Here is a 23,247-nt window from a genome sequence, read left to right as displayed (position 1 = left end):
AAGGTTTTTTTTTTATGAAAGTGTAATCACACAAATCACACACCAATCCCAAAGGGTTAACCAACTTTTAGGACTGTGGAATGACGGTTATACACAACATGTACACACCACACTCACACACCCGATGTAGGACTAAACCCACACACCCCTTCTTTTTTTTATGAAAGTGTAATCACACAAACCACACTCCAATGTTAGGAATCTAAGTTGGTATTGTGTTACAAACTCAAAATGGTGCATAACTTTTTAAGATTAACTGACTTATTCTCTCTGACGCTGTCATCTTTTTAGTTAAATTGTCTCAAGGAGTTGGAATATTACGCCATATTTTTATCTACTCTATTTCCCAAGTTCCTCTAATAGAGGGCTACCCCCTATTAGAGGAACTTGGGGAAATGGTCCCATATTTGCTAGTGCATACAGGAGTGCATGCAAGCATCACCGTGGGCAGGATCTTTGCTTTTCTATGGGTGCAGCACAGTACTTTCACGTTTTTCTATGTCTAGGCTAGCAAGAGCCTCGCAGACCGCGTGACCAAGTAGCGTTCTTTTCCCCTACTTATATATAGAACTTGACACCTTCACTTAAATGCCCCTTGTCTTATTTGCAAATGTTGTTGAAGATATGGGTATAAAAGAATTTTCAAAAATAATTTGAAAGTAACATAATTATATCATTGTCATACACATTTTTTGAATATACATGTGAAATAACACTATTACCCTCATTAGAAGAAAATTTTCTATCATAAAACAAATATCAATATTGCGTGCAACTCAATTTACATAGATTCCATGTCATGGCGAAGAGGAGTATTTTGCAAATGGGTGATTGAAACCTCATCTTCTTTAATTAAATAATATTGAAGCTTACACTCAATATTATGACCCTCCCAGACCCGCAGTGGAGAGAGCCTCGTGCACTGGGTACACCCTTTTGAAGTTTACACTCATCGGTTAATCAAACTGAACTAAATTGCAAAATGCACCAATATTTCTGAACAAATCATGTGCACTAAGAAGAAAAATTGCAAGGGTTTAGGGTAAAGGTCACCAACTAACATAGCTGAAAGGCATTGAAAGCTTGATTCTCTCAAACAGAGGCACATAAATTTAATTTTCCAATAAAAGCATTTTATCAAAAGCACAGCAAAATTGATCAGGTTAAGATGTACAAGAATACTGAGGTACAAGTAAACTTCTTTGCCTTACCAACTCATGCATATCATGAACTATCTTAAACACTGCATCTGGTCTAGCCAGCTTCAATGCATTCTGAGACATGACCTGGAGCTCATACGCTTTTGGACCAAACCATTCAGCAACAATTTTTGCAATCTCTTTTGGTGACTTAGAGAACTTCCCACATCCATTTTCCACCACATATGGCACATTCCCAACCTCCTGCAATATAAAATTCAACTCAAAATAGTTAAATGATAATTAAACAGGAAAAATTTTTGGTAGATTATTCATAAGATCAGGTATACAGTGAGGCAAAGCTCATGGTTGTTATCTTGTCAACCAAAATCTTTCTAATATCTACAAGATCTTAGACACAGCTTTAAGATTGTCCTCAACTCATTCTTGTCAGTCAAAATTTATGTAACTGTGCTCTAGTTCTGACAGTAGTTGGATCCTCATCTTTCATTATTTTTTCTCTTCTAAAAGTCAGCTAATTGATAAAAGTTATGTACATGTGAGATCATGAAATTTTTGTCAGTTAAGAATTGAGCATTAGTGATAAAGTAATTCAAAAAGGAAAACAGAAAGATTATCATCAATGAGATATTTGTTACAATTCTCTATAATTTAGAGAAGTTGAAATGTATACTCATCTTCCTTCTTCAACTACAACTATGGCTTATGGAAAATGCTACTTTTTTTTTTTTTGGTCAAAGAAAATGCTACTTATTATAGTAATAGTTTCATCAGGGGTTAAACATTTATACACAGGAAAAATTACAAGATACCATGAACACTGGATTTATTACAAACATCATTGGAGTTCTTCCATGTCATATATCCCAATTCATTATTTTTTGCTGGTGGGTGGGGAGGGGGAAATTCAATACTGAAACCAACAATCAAAATTGGTTGGACCTTTCATTTCATTAACAGTAACAAAACATAATAAATTTACCTGTCCAGCAATATAATCATTCAGTATTATAGGGAGGCCCTGTATCATCGCTTCTGCAATGGTCCCTGGTCCTGCCTGCCAATATCAGCTCATTGATTTCTTTTAGAACATCATAATGCAAACCAGAAAAAAGGTACAACCACCTCACAATAAAGTTACCTTCGTAATAATGCAATCACAAGCACCCATGCATTCTTCCATTTTAGTGATGAATCCCTTCACCTATAAATTCGAATGAGGAAAGTTATTGCACAAAAATAAAGAATACAAGGAAAAAAAAACTATTTTAATGAAAGAATGGAAATAAGATTTATCATCCTCAATGTGCCTTGTTCCATTTACATGCATGTAACCCAGGTGTACCATTCAGATCGGTATCCCACCCCTTTGGAGGAAATTACAAAATTCTGACAGATGTCTACAAGGCCATGGAATTCTACATCCAGCTTAAGCAAATAGGATTTACGGTAACCTTAACAAGAATACACTCTTTTAAGCTCATTTTCATACCTTTGTCCCTAAACAGGTTCTCTATAAAAGCAAATATCATCAATAAAAGAAAACAACCTCATAATTGCAAATAAGAGCAACAACTCTTGATTCATTCAGTCAACCCGCCTGAAGGCCCTGAACCTTCCCACTCTTTTCCAAGTTCAGGATGACTAATCCTAAGCTGACTGGGACATTTTTAGCCCAGCTTCAACCACCATTTTTTCAAAAAGCAAAACCAGTTAAACACCCTTTTGTCCAAGTCCAGTCAACCACAGTTGTCTTGGCTCCAAGGTGAGGCCAAGGTGCAAAAGCCATAATCCAGGTAGTTTCCATATTATACGTTTCCTTCCTGGTATAGGTCTGGGCACATTAATTCATAATGGGCACTTGGTTGCCTTTGACATCAAAGGCCAGCCTTGTTTTCTAGGCGGCACCTTGACGACTATGCCGTCAACTAAAATGAATTGTGTTTAAATTCTGATTTGTTCAAAACTTTCCATTTCCTATGTCAAGTTGACTAGACTAGACCAGAACTATCATCTTTATTTGCAATTTAAAATTGAATTTGTTCTGTTTCTAATAGGAATGTGGGAATTGAGTTTGAACATGGAAAGCATATAATCAAGGTTGCAAATGGAAAGTAAGCTCCGGGTGAATACCTGAACAGGAATCTTCCAGTCGATTGAAAGCAATCTGTTGGCAAGTTTTTTATTGCGGCCACAAATCACAAGAACCTGACCTATTGGCTCACCAGTAGACTCATCATGCAATGTATTGCCAAGTGCCCGAGCTGTAGCCTCAATGGGACCCATGCCTTCGCCTCCTCCCATAAGTAACACAGCAGGAAGATCCTCATCCATTCCCAACTCTCTCCTTAATTCAACCTACTTATAGAATAGGAAATTGATAGGTGACAGCATATACTCAATCATACACAACAGAACAATCAAACACTGTAGAATAAGGCAGGAACACATGGAAAGGGTCAAAGAAAACCAATAAGATGAAATGCAGCTATGCATGAAGCAAGAAACAACATTCAGTGAGTCCCATCCTAGGAGGTCTACAAAGTCAAAATCAACACAATCAAATTATATTAATTGTCTCAAATATGTCATAGTGGGATTATATCTTCAACATAAAATTCTCTCTTGCCTAATAAAGAATGGGACCAATCAAGTGGGAAGATTCTGGTTGATTTGGCCAGGAGAACCTCTCAGAAGAAGCATCAAACGAGGATCCTGGTTTATATGATTATATCCATTGTCATTCCCATACTATATTCTTCTTTTGATGCAAATCCAAGAGGTAACTTGGGTTCCCTCATCAAACATTGTTGGTGCCAAATGAAATCCCATATGACATGTAAGAAAAGAATATGAAGGCACTCAAAAATAAAGAGAGCTACCTTAGGTCGAACAGGCTTCACAAATGAAGGTCGCACTGGGAGGCCATAAACTTTGATTTGAGAAGGCTGTAGTCCAGCTTTTGATGCCCTTTTTGCCACCTCAGTTGTCGGGCAATAGCATCTAGTTACAAGTTTATGAAACCTGAACAGCAGAAAAAAGAAAATTTACCAAATTACAAAGAATATTAGGGAAGAAAGGAAGAGCGATGGCAGAAGCAGATCATACCATGTAGGATGACAAGTGCTTAAATCAGTTATAACTGTGGTAAACACGATCTTCTCCAAAAGACCCTTTGCCCTCAATATACGCAGTGGAACATGTTGCATAAGAGGATGCACACTGATAATAATATCAGGCTGGTATTTCATCAGCCCCTTAGCAACCTCTCTGATAAATATACAAACATTGAAAGAGTTATGTTGCTTCACTATTAATTATTAGAGAGAGAGAGAAAGAGAGCGAATGCTTGTGGAGATCACCAATTTCTGAAAGCTTGATGTACAGTTTCCAACAGATGTAAGTACAGTCACACTATGACGAACAACCTACTTGTCTGATACTTTTTTGTATTTCAAAAGTTCACTGGAAAAACAATGGAAGAAAACTATACCACCAATGGATATTTCACTTTGGGAAGTTATGGAAAATTCAGGGAAAGTTTTCAAAAAGATAAAAACAATGGAAGAATAGCAAAAATTAGGGAACTATAGAGAAAATATTGTGGAAAATATGAAAACTTTCAACAGAACTTCTGTGAAACTTAAAAATAAGCTTATGTATACACTAAGAACTCAGAAAACAAGTAAGAGAAAATTAAGGATTAGCATACACTTTTTTATACAGCATACTTGTTTTCGATAGGGTATAGTTCATAATGACCCAACATAATATTTTGAAGAAAAAAAAGAGGCAGGTAAAATTTATAAAGGAAAAGCATTTGAACATATGTCTAACCCAAAAACAACACTTGAATCATGTTGTATTATTCTCAAAACCACAGCATTCAGAGTTTCCTAGAAGACATCATCTTTATCATGAATGGAGTCCACTGTACCTAGTTATCAATGCGGCAAGGTGACCAAGGCATTGGAGTGGGTCCAAAATAGAGGAGAAACCAACAAAGAGGGCCAAGGTGTCCAAGGCACTCGCCTAGGCACCCATGGCGACAAAGGAGCCTGGATGCCTAGGTGTTGCCAAGGTGATGCCTTGATAACTATGCACTGTACTATTGCTCCACATATCCACATCCACAACACTCAGGCCAAGTCGTCATAGTATGACATTGCCATGTATTTTTCTCTCTACTTATTCTTCCCATAACAATCGATAATGTAACCATTTTTTCACGCTTTGAAATTTTAAAGGATATTAGCAATAGGGAATCTAGTTTCCACGGCCCTCACGCTACCCCTGACACAAGCAAATTTGCAAGAATATCAGAGAAATATTGTGGAAAAAAATGATCAACTGCAGCAGAATATCATCTGCGTATATTTTCAGTTTCTAAAGTTTCAGTTGCAAATTAGTGATCTTTACAAAATAGTATCACACCATACAGGAACATAGTCATGGTTCATTCTGTGTCAACATTGTTTATGCACATTATTGCATGAGAAAGGGAAAAAATGAAAAGCACCTGGTCCAATATTTTGCCATTTGACAGCTTTTAGTTTGGACTCTGTAGACTTGGCCTCAGACAAGTTCTTCAATTTTGCTCATAACAAGGATTTGAGGCAATAGAAATGTAAGGGAGGGTATTGTATACTGTTGTATATTTTAAAGGTTTTAAAATGAATTTAGATTCGAAAACCCCTCCAGTTTTGTTTAGTTTTTAATCCCCACAAAGTACGCGCATGCTTTCATTCTCATGCATTGTAACTGACCCTCGGACGTAGTCCCGATCGACTGGTGTGTGCCAGATAATGTTTTTTGAGAGCAGCGTTGCTCAGTCAATATAACCACTGGGAGGAGCCAGTCAACCAGCAATGGCCAAGTATTAAAAAAATAATGCGGCAGTCACCTCCTTTAGGGTGCTCTGGACAGGTGTGTCCAGGGACACTTTCCCTCTATAAATAGAGGACAAAAATGGTTGTTGAAGGCAATCTAGGAATGCTCTCTTGCTCCATTTGCTCTCAAAACACTCTCTCTTGTTTCATCCCCTTGTTGTTTTACCTAGTTTTGATAGTATCGTTAGAGATTAGTGAGCACTACTCTTGAAGTCCCAACCATAGTTGTGAAAGTGCTAGGCAATCCAAGGCGTTTGAGGGCCAGCCAAACACTTAGGCGACAAGGCGCCCTCCTAGGAGTCTAGGCGCTTTAGTATTTTTTAATGTATTCTCATAAGACTTGTCATCATCTCAATCTTATAATTGTCCAAAAAGATTTTGGAACCCTTATACATTAATTTTTTACTCCTATTCCTTTTGGTTATAATAAAAATAGAATATTAATATATTAATAAGATACACAAATGTCTTATTAAAGAAAGGGTGGAGGGGGGTAGAGAGAATTAATATATAAAATAAGATAAACAAATATCATATTATAGAAGGGGGAGTTAAGGGCATTTTCGATCGATGGATTGTAGAAATGGGGACTGGAGGGCCACTGGGCCAGAGTGAATAGCAGCGCAAAAACCACTCGTCCACCCGGAAACATGCTAATGCACAACGTCAGAAGAATCGTGACTCTGTGGCTGCCTGTTCACGATGAGGCTGCGACAGCGTTGAAGGGAATGGCAGCGGCGCTAGAACTCAAACAGGTACGCTCCTCTTTCTTTTTCTCCTTTTTTTAATTTTATGGTAGCAATGATATAGTGGCGGTGGCCACTGCAACTTCTCTTCGTCAGTGGCAATTGTTGTGACTGCCACTGCTACTGCTTCTCCAATCTTCTTATTCTTCCTCCTCCCTCTCCTTCCATCTTCATCTTCTTCTACTTATTAAAATGCTACTACTGTTGCTATGGCAGCAGCAGTGTTTCTATTATTGTTTCCTTCTTATCTGGGGTGGGGGCGTTGAGTCGCAGGGGGTGAGCTTGTGCTGCCGACACCAAAGCACCTTGGGCAATAAGGCGACCGCTTGACTTGGCCTAGATTTTCTGCCTGGATGCCTAAGCGGTGCCTAAGCGACACTTTGACAATTATGGTCTCAATGTGGCCCAATAGTTGAGTGCAACAACGGCTGGTAGGGCCTTATTGGGCTGTTGTATCTTGGAAGTCAATTTACTAGAACCCGGTTTGCACCAAAAGAGGGAAACTACGATTTTAAGGAGAGTGACCGATGACATGCCTCAACCACTCTCACTAATTTTGTTGTGCAGTGATGTGATCGTAGGTGGTATATAGACGAACTCATCAACAGTACGTAGTCAATTCAAGTTTCTCAATTGGACAGTATAAGATAAGTCCTATATCTTAATTCCTTTTTGGTATATATTACTACAATTCTTAAGATCGTCGTCCTTGAGATATTAGGAATATGGCTTCTCAAAGTACCCCGAGTGCTACTGTTGCTCCACCAATGGAAAACTTGAGGATAGTTTCTGATTTTGACAAAATAGAGTCATTCAATGGTTCTAACTACAAGAGGTGTTCTGGACCCTCCATATATAGAAGAAAAAAAAGGGTTGTTGAACGGGTTGCTCTCTCTCTCTCTCTCTCTCTCTCTCTCTCTCGTTTCATCCCCTTGTTGTTTTACCAAGTTTTGATAGTATTGTCAGAGATTACTGAGCACTACTCTTGAAATCCCAACATGGTCCAATAGTTGAGTGCAACAATAATTGGTAGGACCTTCTTAGGCTGTTGTATCTTGGAGGTCAATTTGGTAGAACCTGGTTTGCACCAAAAGAAGGAAACAACGATTTTAAGGAGAGTGACCGTTGCCTCAACCCACTCTCACTAGTTTTGTTGTGCAGTGATGTGATCATAGATGGTATGTAGACAAACTCATCAACAGTACACAGCCAATTCAAGTATCTCAATGGGACAGTATATGATAAGTCCTATATCTCAATTCCTTTTTGGTATATATTACTACAATTCTTAAGATCGTAGTCCTTGAGATATTAGGAAAATAGCTTCTCAAAGTAACCCGAGTGCTACTGTTGCTCCACCAATGGAAAACTTGAGGATAGTCTCCGATTTTGACAAAATAGAGTCATTCAATTGTTCTAACTACAAGAGGTGGAAGCAATGATTAATTTGCATTAAGTCAATTGATAGTGTCTTTTGCTTTGACTGAACCACTACCGATAGAAAGTGATGATCTTGCTCCAAAGTAAAGAGAGAAGCTTGGCTACAAGTGGATTACCAATGCAAAAACAGAATTCTGAATTCATTGTCTAACGAATTGTAATGCTATGCTCCTTATGAATATGTAAATACTATTAGGGCTGCACTAGAAAAGAAGTATGCATTGGAGGATGCCGGTAGTAAGAAGTATGTTGTATCAAACTTTCTTGATTTCATTATGAAAGATGATATGAATGTGACTACTCAAATAGATATGTTTCAAGTCTTGATTGTTAAATAGGAAAAAGAAGGAATGGTACTCCCCGATAATTTCATGGCTAGTTCTTTTTTAGAGAAGTTGGTTTCCTAGAATAAAACTCAATATGAAGCATAAGAGGAAGGACCGGTCACTTGACCAAATTATAATCCGGATGAAGATTGAGGAGAGGAACCGGGAAAAGGACAAGGTTGAAAAAGCCAAGGAATTCAAGGCCAAGCTAATCTTGTTAATTCCGGAAAGAACGAGCAGTTCAAGAAGAGCCTTCAAACTAAGAATGACTTAAAGTTCAAAAAGAAAAAAGGGAACTGTTTCGTGTGTGGTAAGCCAGGACACTTCAAACGTGATTGCCAACTTCTCAAAAAGAAGGAAACAACAAAGCCAACGTTAACTTGACGGAGGCTAAACATATGCAGCAGTTGCGATTGAGGTCAACTTGGTCGAAAGACCAAAGGAATTGGTCATCGACATGGGTGCTACCAAGATCATTTGTGGGGACCAGACGATTTCTTTTATTTTTTTATAGAATGTTTTATAACGAATCTTTATTTTTCCCTTTATCGAATCGCTGAAATTTTTTCAATCCAATAAGAAGGCTTTCGAGGACGAATATTTACTCTTTCAATATCTGTTTCATTCGTAGGGCCAGCCCATGACCTCTCAGAATAAATGAATTGGTTCCTGGTTCGTTCCGCCATCCCACCCAATGAATCATTAGGATTCATTTTTAATAGAATCTTTTGCAGTCACAGGTTTCGTCGGTCCCATCGCTTCTCGATTAATGGCTAGGCCTGAACTTTACAATGGAGCTCCTTATGAAATTTGTTCCTGAGTCAATCTCCTCTAGCCTATCAGCTAGAGCCATCTTTCTTCTTTTTTTTTTCCTATTTTCCAGATTCATCCTTTATATCTCTCATGAGCTGTTGAAAAACTATCACAGAGACACGGGTCCTTCTAGATGTGCAAAGCAGACCTCCGTAAAGCCTATGATTCGATCAGATGGGAAACAGTCCTGTTAGTTCTTGAAGCCATGAACTTTCCTAGAAAGATGATTGATTGGATCCGAGTTTGCATTTCCTTTGCTAAGTTTTCCATCTCCATCAATGGGATCCCCCATGGTTACTTTACCAGTTCTCAAGGCTTGAGGCAAGGATTTTTTTCCATACTTCTTTGTGTTAGTTATGCAGGTTCTAAATGGTATTTTTAAGGCGAAGGTTGATGAGGGCTTGCTGAGTTTACATCATCGGTGTACTAATCCATTGCTTACACATCTGTGTTTTGCTGATGAAAAAGGGAACAAGAGAACACAAAGATTGAAAACATCGGCGACAAGCCTTTGAACAGTTCCGTTACCGTTACTCCAAAACTAATGCTATTTCATAGGCAGAAGAGGAATTCTCCGCAGAGGAAGACGCTGAATCTAAAGTCAACTTTTCCTCTCGGCCTCCCCGTTAGGTTTCATCGGTAAATTATATGGCGCTTGTGCGATTTATGTGCGATTTAGGAGGTTAGAGGGAGTGTGACGTGAGTGTCAACGTGGGGGGAAGCTTTTGCACCGAGCATCTCTACTACTCTAACTCAAGTTACACCCTCTACTTCCAATAAATCATCCAACTTTGGATTGGGGGTTTTCAGAAAAAGAAAGACGAAGCTTCGTTCCGAAGCAAGCAAAGAAAACTACAGGGGTGGTCCTAGACCAGCTCGACCGCTGGGTGGTCGTAAACCAGGGCTTTCTTCGTATGCTTCTTTTTCATCAGGTTTCATTCGATTTGTTGTGGATTGGATGATGGAAAAACCAAGAAGCAGCAAACGGGGCTTAGTCAAGTCAAGCAGCGACCGATCACTACTGCCCTTACACTTCTACGTGGGCTTACCTTTGAGCTGAACAGATTGCTTTAGAGCCTTTACACGGATTGCGCGTGTTTGCCTCAGGAACTTCTACTTCAGAAAGGCCGCCATCTTTCTTAGCAGTGGGGGAATTGGCGCAACTCGTCACGGCAACAGACTTGAATAAAGGACCATCTGGCAAATAGCAGGCTTGGAAAGAGTTGAGGTGCGAGTCAGAACTCTGCCACCAATCATGGTAAATTACTAGTGATGTGGGCTTATAGTCGTTCGGCTGAGTTTTGCATTTCACATCAGAGAAATTTGAGTAATGATCCCAAGCGGTGCGAATATCCTAGAAGGGCAGAAAAGCCTTGTGTGCCAAAGAATTGAAACTACTACCCATCATATTATGTCTGTTGTCCCGGTAGGGAACAATACAATCTTTTCCCCTATTGTATTGAATCAATAAAAAAAGAGGTCAGTGCTACCGGCCCCTATTGTTTGATCCAATATTGACCGGGGACGAGGCCCGACTTCCATAGGTCCTTGGTTTGACCTCCCGTAGTGGTCCTTGCTTTGTTGAAAGCGGAGCGGGGCCAATTTCTCATACTTGCTCACCCTTCTTTTAGCAGTGGTGAAAGGAAATTGTTAGTTGACAGGGAGACAGAAGAGAGGTAGTTTAAAGCAGAAAGTAGAAAGCCGAGCGGAGGGATGGAAGGAGGGTGGAAGGTTTAATCTACAAGCCACTTGCACTGAACTGCCCCATTTACTAGTAAGGGCCAACTTGACTTGCCTACCGACCGAGACAGGACTAAAGCGTCACGTAGGCCCTAAAGCACTCTCTCTCCCCAACCCTCTCTCAAAAACGTTTTAAGGTCCAAAGGACCTGCTCTTATAGCTCTACATAACATCCACTCTCGTTAACTTACCTACCTGTCGGAGAAGGAAAGACAGATAGTTTGAATCCATCATCCTAGGACTAGGGACGGACGGCATCGATTCTCTCATTCGTTTGTAACCGCTCCTAAGACAGACCCTTTCCACTAACTAAGGAATGAGTTACTTAAAGACAGTCGTGATCCGGGAGTCCCGTGTGGAAGGGCTCTCGCTCAACGGATCAAAGGTACGCCGGGGATAACAGGCTGATGACTCCCAAGAGCTCTTATCGGCGGAGTCATTTAGCACCTCGATGTCAATTCATCACATCCTGGGGTTGAAGAAGGTCCCAAGGGTTCGGTTGTTCGCCGATTCAAGTGGTACGTGAGTTGGGTTTAGAACGTCGTGAGACAGTTCGGTTCCTATCTACCGTTGGTTTAAAGGGAGAACTCCGAGGAGCCAACCCTAGTACGAGACGACTGGGTTGGGCCAACTTATAGTTTTTAGCCGGCAGCGCTTTGGGAGAACAGAACCACGCCCCCCCTATTAGTAAAGCAGGCAGACAACCCAACCCGGCATTGACTACCTAGCCCAATGTTTGTTGACGTGCCCAATCTTAAGCCCCAACCTACAGATACCCTACCTGAGCTAATAGAGCTACCATGCGGATGTAGCTAAGTGTCTGACTCTATTGGTCATAGTTCCCTACTGTTGCGGTCGGTGCTCGTTTGCACGCCCGTGAAACAACCCAACAAATAAGGAAAGGATGCATCTCGGGGCATCTGAGAATGATTCGAGCCGTATGAAGGGAAACTCCCACGTAAGGTTCGAAAACTCGGATTTCGGTGCCAACTCGGACCCTTGAAAAACCGAGTCGAGTCGAGATCTCGCCGAGTTGGTGCACTTTTTTTTTTCTCGACTCGAAGCCTCATCTCGGTGGGTTTTAGACCTAATTTGGGTCTGAAACTTGGTATTCAGCCTATTTTAGGCCATTTAAACACAATGACACTATCAGATTTTGCAAAAACAAAGTCCAAATAGGAGTTTCAGTTAGTGGGAAAGCAGGACAGACACTTAGTTATGTTAGAAACCAGGACAGACACAGGACAAACACACTTATTTATGCCTAATATCATTTAAGTAAATGCTTTTGTATTTCATTTACTTAAGATATTATTCATAAATAAGCAAATACCCCCCCTATTTGAATCCAATAAAAATAGTTAAAAAATCAAATTCCGAAAGGAAAAAAAATCAACCTCCCAGTTCAAGAACAAAAACTGGATTTTCGGCGGTAGGTGCAATTTTCAACTTTCTAATCCTGGGGTTTTTCTCAAATCTAAAAATTCCATAAATCTTAATATGATAAAACATTGCTAAAAACCAAAAGTGCGGTAAAATATTCATTTGTTTTGATGTCCAAAAAACTATTTTCATTCAGAGCGATTTTGACAGCATTCGCGCACACCGAATTAAGTTTGACCGGTACATAACTCTTTCAATATAAATCAGATTTTAGCAATCTTGGACTTGTTGGAAAGCTTTGTTTTGAAAGCTTTCCAACAAGTCCAAGATTGCTTAAATCTGATTTATATTGAAGGAGTTATGTACCGGAACAAACTTCAAAAGTCAGATGCTTAAATCTGATTTATATTGAAGGAGTTATGTCGCAAACTTAATTGTGTGGCGAATCTGCAAAAATCGCTTTGAATGAAAATAGTTTTTGACATCAAAACAAATGAATATTTTACCGCACTTTTGGTTTTTAGCAATGTTTTACCATAATAAGATTTATGGAATTTTAGATTTGAGAAAACCCCAGATTAGAAAGTTGAAAATTGCACCACGCCTAAAATCCAGTTTTTGTTCTTGAACTGGGGGGTTGACTTTTTTTCCTTTTGGAATTTGATTTTTTAACTATTTTTATTGGATTCAAATAGGGGGGTATTTGCTTATTTATGAATAATATCTTACGTAAATGAAATACAAATACAAAAACATTTACTTAAATGGTATTAGGCATAAATATGTGTCTGTCTTGTCTGTCTTGGTTCCTGGCATAGATAGGTGTCTGTATACCAAGAATTTCCAGCAAGATCTCAAGATCTGGAATTCATATAAAGGACCTATATGGGCATTTTTCCTATGTCAAACCGAGATCTCGGTGAGATATTGACATTTTGAGACTCGTAGGCAGTCTCGTCTCGGGATTTCGAAAAACCGAGAAACTCGGCGAGATCTCGCGAGTTCTCGAACTATGCTCCCACGTACAGCTTGTTTTGGGGGGGGAAGGAGCCTGACAGAAAGCACCCAAGCATCGATTGGGGAGGGGGGTAGCAGTGGTGGTAGTTCCCCAGAGCCCCACTGCCCCCGACCACCGATCGGGGGAAAGCGAAAACTAATGTTTCAACTATTCAATAGTTGATACCGGTAACTTCGTTTACATGGGAAACTCTTATACGTCTTGTGTCATTGGTAAGGACATAAAGTTAATTACGGGAAAGACCCTTGTACTTAAGGATGTGTTGCATGTGTTGGAGATTCGATGGATTTGGTGTATAGATCCCTTCTCAATAATACATGATTGAAACTTACTATTGAGGTAGAAAAAGTGATTGTCTTAATGAATGACGTGTTTGTTGGGAAGGGGTACTTGTCAAATGGACTTTTTGTATTATGTGTTGTTGAAGTTATTAATGAAAAAGTTAGTACTTTTTAAGTTTATACTGTTGAGTCTTTTGATTTATGGCATGGTAGACTAGGACATCGAAGTGCATCATATATTAAAAGAATATCTAATATAGGTCTCATAGAAGGTAACCTAAAACCAACTATAGACAAATGCTAAACTAATGTGGAGGCTAAGTTCACCAAGAAGCCTCATAAGTTGGTAGAAAGACAATGTGAACTTCTAGAGTTGGTGCATAGTGACTTAGGTGACTTTAAGTCACATGCGACGAGGGGAGGTAAGCAATATTTCTCTACCTTTATAGATGACATTTATAGATGTACCAAGATATATCTCCTAAGGACTAAGGATGAAGAAGAAAATGCTTTTATGTCTTACAAGTTAGAGGTAGAAAATTAATTTCTTACACAGATAAAGATAAAGAAATGATAGGGGGAGTGAATATGGAACTCAAAGTACTTCAAATTTCTATGAGAAAAATTGAATAGTCCATGATATCACAGCCCAGTTTCAACCCAAATCAACAACAGCAACAAAAAACTCAGCCTTATCCCAACTTAATGGAGTCGGCTACATGGATCCAAACAAAACAAAGTGGGGAAAACTGAGGTCTAAGCAAAATAGGGGAATGAAGAGATGGAGAAAACAGGGATGAGGAATGAGATGAGAAAAGAAAAAAGGAAAATGGCAGATGAATGATGGAAAATAAAAAGAGCGTGTGATACGAAGTATTTAAAAGTTTAGGGGTGTTTACCAAAAGTGGAATACCTGAACCTAAGAAGAGGAAACTAGGACCCAAAACGTGTGATTATGGGTTCATTAGGTATGCACATCATAGGACTGCATATAGGTTCTTTTGATTACAACCATAGAAAACATGTTTGATACGAACTTCATAATAGGGTCAAGGGATGCTGAATTTTTTGAGTATATATTTCCTATGGGAAAGGACTTGTCTAAGATTGTTATATCTGAAATTGATAATAATTGTAAATAAACAAATAATATTCAAAAAAGTTATGGGAGTCACCTAAGGAAAAGTAAAATAGAAAGAAAAGCCACCAATTTAGCGGATGATATGTTTGTCTATTTTGTTGACAAAGACACTCTTACATATCAATAGGCAATAACCTCTCCAAATTCAATATTTTGGAAGGAGACAATTAAAGTGAATTAGACTCAATAATAGCAAATCATACATGGGAATTAGTTGACATACCACTAGGTACAAAGTTGTTGGAATTTTAGAAAGAAATTGAAACCAGAAGGATCACTTGACAAGTTTAAGGTAACGTTAGTAGTCAAATGCTTTAAACAAATGAAAACCAAAGACTACTTTGACACGTTCTCTTCGGTGGCTAGAATAGTTACCGTAAGAGTTTTGATTGATGTTACTTCAATTTATAAATTGGTTATTCATCAAATGGGTGTGAAAACTACATTTCTAACTGGAGACTTAGAAGAGGTATTTATATTAGACAACCTAAGGTTTGGTTGTACAGGGACAATAACATAAAGTATTTAAGCAAGTTAAGTCCTTATATCGTTTGAAACAAACACCTAAACAATAGAATGAAAAGCTTGATACAATTTTGACAATAAATAATTTTTGTATAAATGACGTTGATAAGTGTGTGTGTGTGTGTGTGTGTGTGTGTGTGTGTGTGTGTGTGTGTATGTGTACAATAAGTTCAATAATGATAAAGGTGTGTTTATTATCTTATACGTTATTGTCATGCTTAAAATGGATATAAGTCTTGAGATTGTTGAGTTGACTAAGAACCTCCTAATATCAAACTATGATACAAAGGACATGCGAGAAGCTGATGTGATTCTTGGCATCAAAATCATTAGGAAACAAGATGAATTTGTGTTGTCTCAATCTCATTCTGTAGAGAACATACTCAAAAAATATGGATAGTTTAAACACATACTTGTAAAGACACCTTTGATTGTTGGGGTCATAATGTAGAAGGGGTTCAGCTATGAACCACTCTACAGAAAGATCGTTAATAGTTGAACCAGATCATCAATAATGGAAGCAAATCAAAATTAGAAGGTAACAAATACTAGGCAAACCAGCCAGCAGTTTGGTGTCAAACTGGGATCGAAGGAAGGTCTGACAGCAATAAGAAACCTCTCAAAATCTCAGCCTGATCTAGTCAATGGTTGCAGAGATATGAGGCAGACTTGAAAATAGAAGGTTTGATAAGATCTGGCTAACCAGCAGAAGTTTGGACTCCAAACCAGGGATCAAGTGGGCCTCCTGTAGGTCTGATTCAGCTCTCCAAACCTCTACTGAATATGAGCTCCTGTTGCAGAGATATTGATACTCAAAGTTGGTGGAGAAATCTGGGCAGAACAGCAGAACCATGGGGTAATCAATGTCCTCTGGCTTGATGCAGCAGCAAGAGCTGGACCTGAGAGAGAACTCGATTCTAGTCTTCAAGATGCACTCCAGCACTTGTAGCAGTCACAGGCAGCAGCAGCACTATTGGGAATCGAGTAGGGCAGGGGAAGAAGATAGGAAAAGAAGAAAAAGGGATAAGGAGATTCGGCTCTCAACAGCTAGGCTCTCTCAGCCCTAGGGGTTTTGGCTCTCACCAGCCAGGCCTCTCAGCCCTTCAACCACACAATAGGACAATAAAACTTTGCAAAAAAGGCATATTCTCATTCATCATAATCGTTGGTGGGGGGCCTCTAAGGGCATTACATATTTATGGGCAGCTATGCTTGCCTTACAAGTAAGAGAAAATTAGAAACTTGCAAGAAAAGGAAACAAACTAAAAGTAGTAACTTAAGGAAAATAGAAACTTCTAAATAAAAGATAAGCCTACTTTCTAAATCTGGAATTAGAAACTAAAGAGCTAAGGTTGCTTAATAGACAACCACAAAATATCTAAGAGAATAATTCTAAAAATAGAAACTAAACTAAACTCCTAATTCCCCCACACATAGACAAAATTGAGTCTTCTAATAAAGTTTTCACATGATCTGGTTTTGGGACCCACAAGATCTTCAAGTAGCATTCACACCAAGGCAATATAGGGGTTGTGACACTGTTTACGTGAACAGTGTTTTGGTCTCTTTTTCTTCATTTCAATCTACATAATGTAAGACTAGGTTAGGGTTAACCTAGCCCCAAATAAACCCACAAAACCATAATTGTAACAAAGGACAGAATTAGAAGGTTAGGGTTTCAACCAAACCAGCCGTGAGAATATAACCAAACTTGGATCGAAGGTTGCTTGTATGGTGGTGAAACAGTGCTGGAAGTTTCACTCAGTTGAATGGCTGAATTGTGAGATATGGCCAAAACACCAAATTAGAAGGGTTGTAGAAAACTTGCCAAATCAGCACTGCACTTGGCCTCCAAGAAGGATCGAGTGTAGGGCCTATTGAGGGAAGGCTATGCTGCAATTTTGGTGAGATTCTGATGGACAGGAGTGAAGATATGAGGATCGAATGAAAATAGAAGGTTAGTGGTGTAGAGCAATCCAGCCAGCAGAATAGGCCAAGATTGGGATCGAGTGGGGTGGTTGATGGTGTGATTCTATGCTCCAAACCTCCACAGGTTCTGATGGAGGGATGTGAAGTTATGGACTTAGCATTTGCAGCAACAATTCAACTTATAGGAGCAGCAGAAGGCTTCAATTGATGGTAGCAACAGCAGCAACAGTCTTGGAGTGTTTGGGGTTGATTGCAGCTTTTGAATGAGTCTTCACAACACTGGGATTGCTCAACAAAGAACAGCAGAAGCACAGGGATTGATTGCAAGGAAAAGAAGAATAGAGAAGATAGAAAATAGGGGATAAGGACATTCGGCTCTCACCAACCAGGTGCTCTCAGCCAGGCCTCCCAGCCGTTCATGGACAAGAGAAAACTGGCTCAAAGCAATAATAATCAACTTCATTAAATCCTGGGGTGCCTCTATGAGCAGGTTACAATATATAAATAGACTCAAGGGGATGAATCAAAAATAGAAAGAAATAAAATTGCGGTCTCTTATATGGATGAGACTTGCTTTACAAGTAATGGGACCAAAATAGAAAGTAACTAGAATAAAAACTCTAACTCAGCTAAACAACTAAAATCGAAACTCTAATTTAGAAACAAATAACTAACAAAATAGAAACTAGATCTATGCTAAAATAGAAACTAAACTACTCCTAAATCCCCATGCATAAAACACCATGCAATCTGATCTTGGACCCCACAGAATCTTCTAATAATATTCCGGTAAAATAAGGGTTGTGACACTATTCATGTGAACAGTGTTTTGATCTCTTTTTCTTCATATTTAGATCTACATCAAGTCATTTACAAAGTCATGAGGGCAAACCAGTATCTTAAAAGAAATAATCTCAAATAATCGGTTTTGTGTTTTATCTAATGAACTATACAAGACCCAATGTAGTTGGAAAATTAAGTCAACATACTCACAACCCGGTTACAGAACATTGGAATGCTTCCACTATAGTAGCAACCCGGCAGTACTAGACGGGTATTGTGATGCCAACTGGATTGTTGATACAAGGGAACCTTTGGCTATTAGTAAATATGTATTTATACTAGAGGTGGGGGGATTCTTGGAAATAGGTTAAACAAAACTGTGGTATAGGACCATTATGGAGGCTGAATTTGTGGCTTTAGAAAAAGTCAGTGCAGAAGCCGAATGGCTAAGAAATCTGACTGTGCCATCTATATCACCACATGGTGTTAGTCAAGCTGCAATTGCTAAGGCAAAAGTAAGGTTTATAATGAGAAGAGGAGGCACATAGGCCTAAGGCATAATCTGGTGAGGCATTTCACAAGTGAAGGATACAATAGAATAATTTGGCTGACATGTTCACAAAGCCTCAAACTACTAAGATTATACATGACATCTAAAATAATGAGCTTAAGGCCTGTGACAAAAGTCATGTGATCGAAACACTGCCTAAGTGAGAGGAAGTCCCTAAAATTAGGTTTAAAGGGTAAAAACGAAGTCACCTTGTTTAATATTGCCATATATATCTCATTCTGGTTAGATGTTAATGTAGTACTCACCAAAAAGAATGGAGGATAAGAGTAAGATTCTTAAGCATCTATAGTTCACAAGCGTAGAGGTGTGTTAACTAGGTGCACACTATGATTTTGACCTAAGTGGTTGTAAGAAGTGAGGTGCTTCTAAAGGCAAATTCTCTAAACATCCATGATTCAGAGATGGGGACAAGGCCGGATAAAAATAACCACATATTCGAAAGGGAAAACATAAGATTGGATTGGTAGGATATGGTTGGTAAGCTAGTCGGCTACACGGATGAGGAAAGGTTCAAGAAGTTTGACTTCACTCATACTTTGTAGTATGGTTTATCAGATCTAATGTAGATTCAAGTCCAAAAGACATCTACAATAACGTGGTATTTTGAATATTTTGGGGAAACTATTGACTGGTATTTTGAATATTGTGGGGAAACAATAACGTGGTATTTTGAATATTGTGAGGAAAGGTTCAAGAAGTTTGACTTCACTCATACTTGTTCTAATGTGCTCAATAATTTTAGGTTTTTATTTGACTGGTATTTTGAATATTGTGGGGAAACTATTGTATATTTTAAAGGTTTTAAAATGAATTTAAGATTTAAAACATCTCTAGTTTTGTTTAGTTTTCAATCCCCACAAAGTGCATCCATGGTTTTTGACTCTTGGACATAGTTCCAGTCAACTGGGCTGGATGGGAGGCAAGCATGTGCCAGACAATGTTTCCCGAGACTCCGAGAGTAGCATTTCTCAGTCAATATGACCATTGGGAGGAGCCGGTCAACCAGCTAGCCTAGGCAATTGACCGACAAAGGCCAAGTTTTAAAACAAAAATAATGTGGCAGCCACCTCCTTTGTGGTATTCTAGACAGGTGTGTCCAAGGTCCCATCCATATATAGAGGACGAAAATAGTTGTTGAAGGCAATCTAGGAATGCTCTAGCTTTACTCTCAAAAAACTCTTTCTCTCTTGTTTCATCCCCTTTCTATTTTACCATGTTTTGATAATATTGTTAAATTTGGTGTGATGCAGATCCAAGCATCCGCAAATAAAACAGCCCTAAGATTAGGCCTTAGTTATTTATAATCTTAGTTTATTTTCTGTTTTCCATACTTAGTTTTTTAGCTAAGTGTTTTTTTTTTATGTTTTAAGTTGAACCAAATTGGTTCAACCTTTGGTTCAGCTTTGGCTCAGTTTAAGTTATGTTTTCTATTTTTATTGGTCCTTAGAGGATCTTGTATTGCTATTGGTCCTTAGCGGATCTACTTAGCTTGTATTAGGGTTTGGGCCTTTGGCCATCATATTAATAGCTAAGAGAATCATGGGAGGCTGCCCACTTTTGATTTGTTAAAAAACTGAATCATCTTTTGTTGTTGTGGCTGCTGCCATGCTCCCTTTGTGAGTGTTCCTTGAGAGTTACTTCAAGAAGGCCTTGTGGATCTCAAGGTAAAGGAATAGGTGGACTCCGATTGACTCTTTGCATCTGTTCAGATCGGGAGGTTCTCTTCTACAGCTTCTAGTTGTTGTTCTACAAATCCAGTAAGTGTTCTAATTGCTGCAATTACTTTCTAGCTTATTCCTCCATTAGAATCCATCCAACTTTCAGTCACAGCATCCCTAGACCATTCCCCTCACTCGATCCCAATTCCAGCCCCATCCAATTTCTGAAACCCTAACTCCCTTCATTTCCCCTTAAACTTAAGAACCTCAGCTGAACCATTTCCACCATTAAACCCTTTTAATATTTCAACCACAGCTCCTTCATATCAACCCTTCCACTCGATCCTAAGTTCTGTCCCATTTCCTTCCCCAAAATCACCACCTTCTCCTTCCCAAAAATCACCACCTTCTCCAACCCCAAAACCCTAGATTTCCACTCAGCCATTTCCAACCACCCAAACATTACCCAACCTTGGCCGAGTGCTGTTCTTAGTCTTTGGGAAACTCGATCCAAACGTTGCATCAAACCCTCCATTAAAAGCCCTAAAATCTTCATGTTCTTCCTCAAAACCTAAAATTCGAAACCCTAATTTTCTGATTTTTAATTTCTTATCCAAATCTGGTTCATTAGCCTCCCCTACACCGGCCCTGCTTTACTACATAAAAATCAACCCCCAATTCCCCAATCCTAACCCTAGTCTTGACAAATTTACCCAAACCAGCCCGTCCAAACCAGTAGCTTAGCAGATCCAGTTTTACATGGCTCCTAGTAGACCCCTTGTCTATCTAGGACTATATTATGGTGAGCACTACTCTTGAAGTCCCAACGTGGCCCAATAATCGATTGCAACAACTGGTAGGGCCTTCTTAGGCTGTTGAATCTTAGAGGTCTATTTGCTAGAACCTCGTTTGCACCAAAAGGCGGCAACTACGATCTTAAGGAGAGTGACCGGTGGCATGCCTCACTTCACTATCAATTGCTTCATTGTGCAGTGATGTGATCATAGGGGGTATGTAGAAGAACTCATCAACCGTACCTAGTCAATTCAAGTTTCTCAATTGGAGCAGTAAAAGATAAATCCTATATCTCAATTCCTTCTTGGTAGATATTACCACATATACTTTGACAATCTCAATGATCTTCTAACAACCAGGGACTTCGAAACAATGCAGCAAATTGAATTGCAGTATAAGGGGATAGTAGTGGGACTTGGTTTCCTTCCAGTACAATAGGTAAACATGGTTTCATTACATTCACAAGAACACCCCTCCAGAATTCCTGGAAAATTCAAGTAATAAAGAGAAATAGGGGTAGGGAAGCAAGTAGAAGGAAGCAGTGCCTCACCGAGCTATAAATGTTGAAGTAGCAGCAAAGTTGGATTGATGCACCACACGAGGAGCAGACCCATAATATGTCAATTTCCAGAGAGGACCATGTTTCACCAAGAAGTTATAGCTCCTGGGCAATTGGTTGAAGGGCCAAGGCGTGTGATCCGACCACAAATCTGTAACAAATACCTGTGCCATACACTCTTAACACACAGAACATGATCAATAAAAAGTGAAACAAATCCTAGGTAATTGAAACGCATTCCGATTAAAATCCGTTGGACTGACCTGATACTCATCTCCAAATTCTTCATTGAAGGCAGCTTTAATGGCTTCAGCTGAAGCTCTGTGACCACCACCAGTGTCACTCATCAAAATAAGCACCTTCTTCGATTTCTCTGCTTCCACACCATTCAAGTTCAGATTTTCCTCGTCCAAAACACCACAGCCATTTTCTCCCAATCCATTCTCTCCCGAAGACACACCAACTGAGGCAAACCCAATTGGGATCCTTTCACAGTGCAATCTAACAACACTATTGAAGTTACGCCAAATCCTCTGAATCCTTGAGGCACTTCTGCCCAAACCCAAAGAAGCCACCACCTTGGACCTTTGCCTCTTCTTGCCAATGGTATCGACTCCATCAAAGCGCAGATTCGACAAAATAGAAGATTGCCCATTAAAATCCAAGTGCCAAGAAGCTTTAGAATCGAAGAAGCAGTCCCATTTGGATAAAGCATCGAACAGACGGATGGGTTCTTGAGTTAAGCCAGAAGTACGCATTGTTTTGTGTTGCAGGTGAGATAAGTACTCGGTCTATATTAATCCATGGAATCGTTATCGTGGACAAGAAAATATGGGTTTGCTCTGTACAGCAAGAAAAACCAAAGGAACACAAGAAAACAAGCGCGAAGTGAAATGGGTTTAAGAGGAGAGAGGCTACTCTTTGGTTCTGGTAGGGAGTGACAGTGTTGAGATGAAATCTTGCGGTGGATTTGGAGCCACAGGTGATGATTTGGGATGAAGAGGGGAGATTCCTTTGATTAGTAGGAAAGTACTCTTTTCTAATCTGACGAAATTCAAGGGAATTTTCAGTTCTTCCCACTATTGCGTGGTTTGTGAAAATGAATATAAAACAGGGTAATATGGAAAAAGCAGTAGCGTACAGAATAAAGGGTTTCAATTAAGAACCAGAACCGTAATCGAAACCGGTTGTTTAAAACCAAATCGAATTGAACCAAAGGAAATTGGTTTGGTTTTGATTTCAAAAGTTGGAATTTTTTGGTTAAATTTGATTTTATACCTAAAATCGTTAAATCGAACCGACTTATCTATTTTCAAACCGGATAAATCATATTCTTTTTTTAACTTTACAATCAAATGTGGATGATAAATTATATTCTTTTTAGTGTTTGGAACAGTTTATTTGACCTTAACACTAATAAATAAGGGGGTTTTTTTGTGAAAATATAAAAAATTGTCCTAAACACTTAAAATGGTACATAAACCTAATAT

The 23,247-nt window shown here is 39.1% G+C and overlaps 1 protein-coding gene across 1 annotated transcript; it reads right to left on the bottom strand.

The window, feature by feature from the left end:
• Positions 1-1,111: 1,111 nt before the first annotated feature.
• On the bottom strand, positions 1,112-22,763 carry LOC122646141 (monogalactosyldiacylglycerol synthase, chloroplastic-like). Its single transcript, XM_043839634.1, has 8 exons — positions 22,021-22,763; positions 21,749-21,921; positions 4,269-4,430; positions 4,043-4,184; positions 3,294-3,518; positions 2,302-2,364; positions 2,143-2,217; positions 1,112-1,403 (listed from the first exon to the last, which is right to left on the bottom strand). The coding sequence occupies exons 1-8, from the start codon at positions 22,513-22,515 to the stop codon at positions 1,164-1,166; spliced, it is 1,575 nt and encodes a 524-aa protein (XP_043695569.1). The 5' UTR covers positions 22,516-22,763; the 3' UTR covers positions 1,112-1,163.
• Positions 22,764-23,247: the final 484 nt, after the last annotated feature.

This window comes from Telopea speciosissima, chromosome 11 (genome assembly GCF_018873765.1).
Source record: "Telopea speciosissima isolate NSW1024214 ecotype Mountain lineage chromosome 11, Tspe_v1, whole genome shotgun sequence".
NCBI classification, from domain to species: Eukaryota; Viridiplantae; Streptophyta; class Magnoliopsida; order Proteales; family Proteaceae; genus Telopea; species Telopea speciosissima.
The sequence above is the reverse complement of the archived record's forward strand: the minus strand, read 5'-3'. Positions and strand labels throughout refer to the sequence as shown.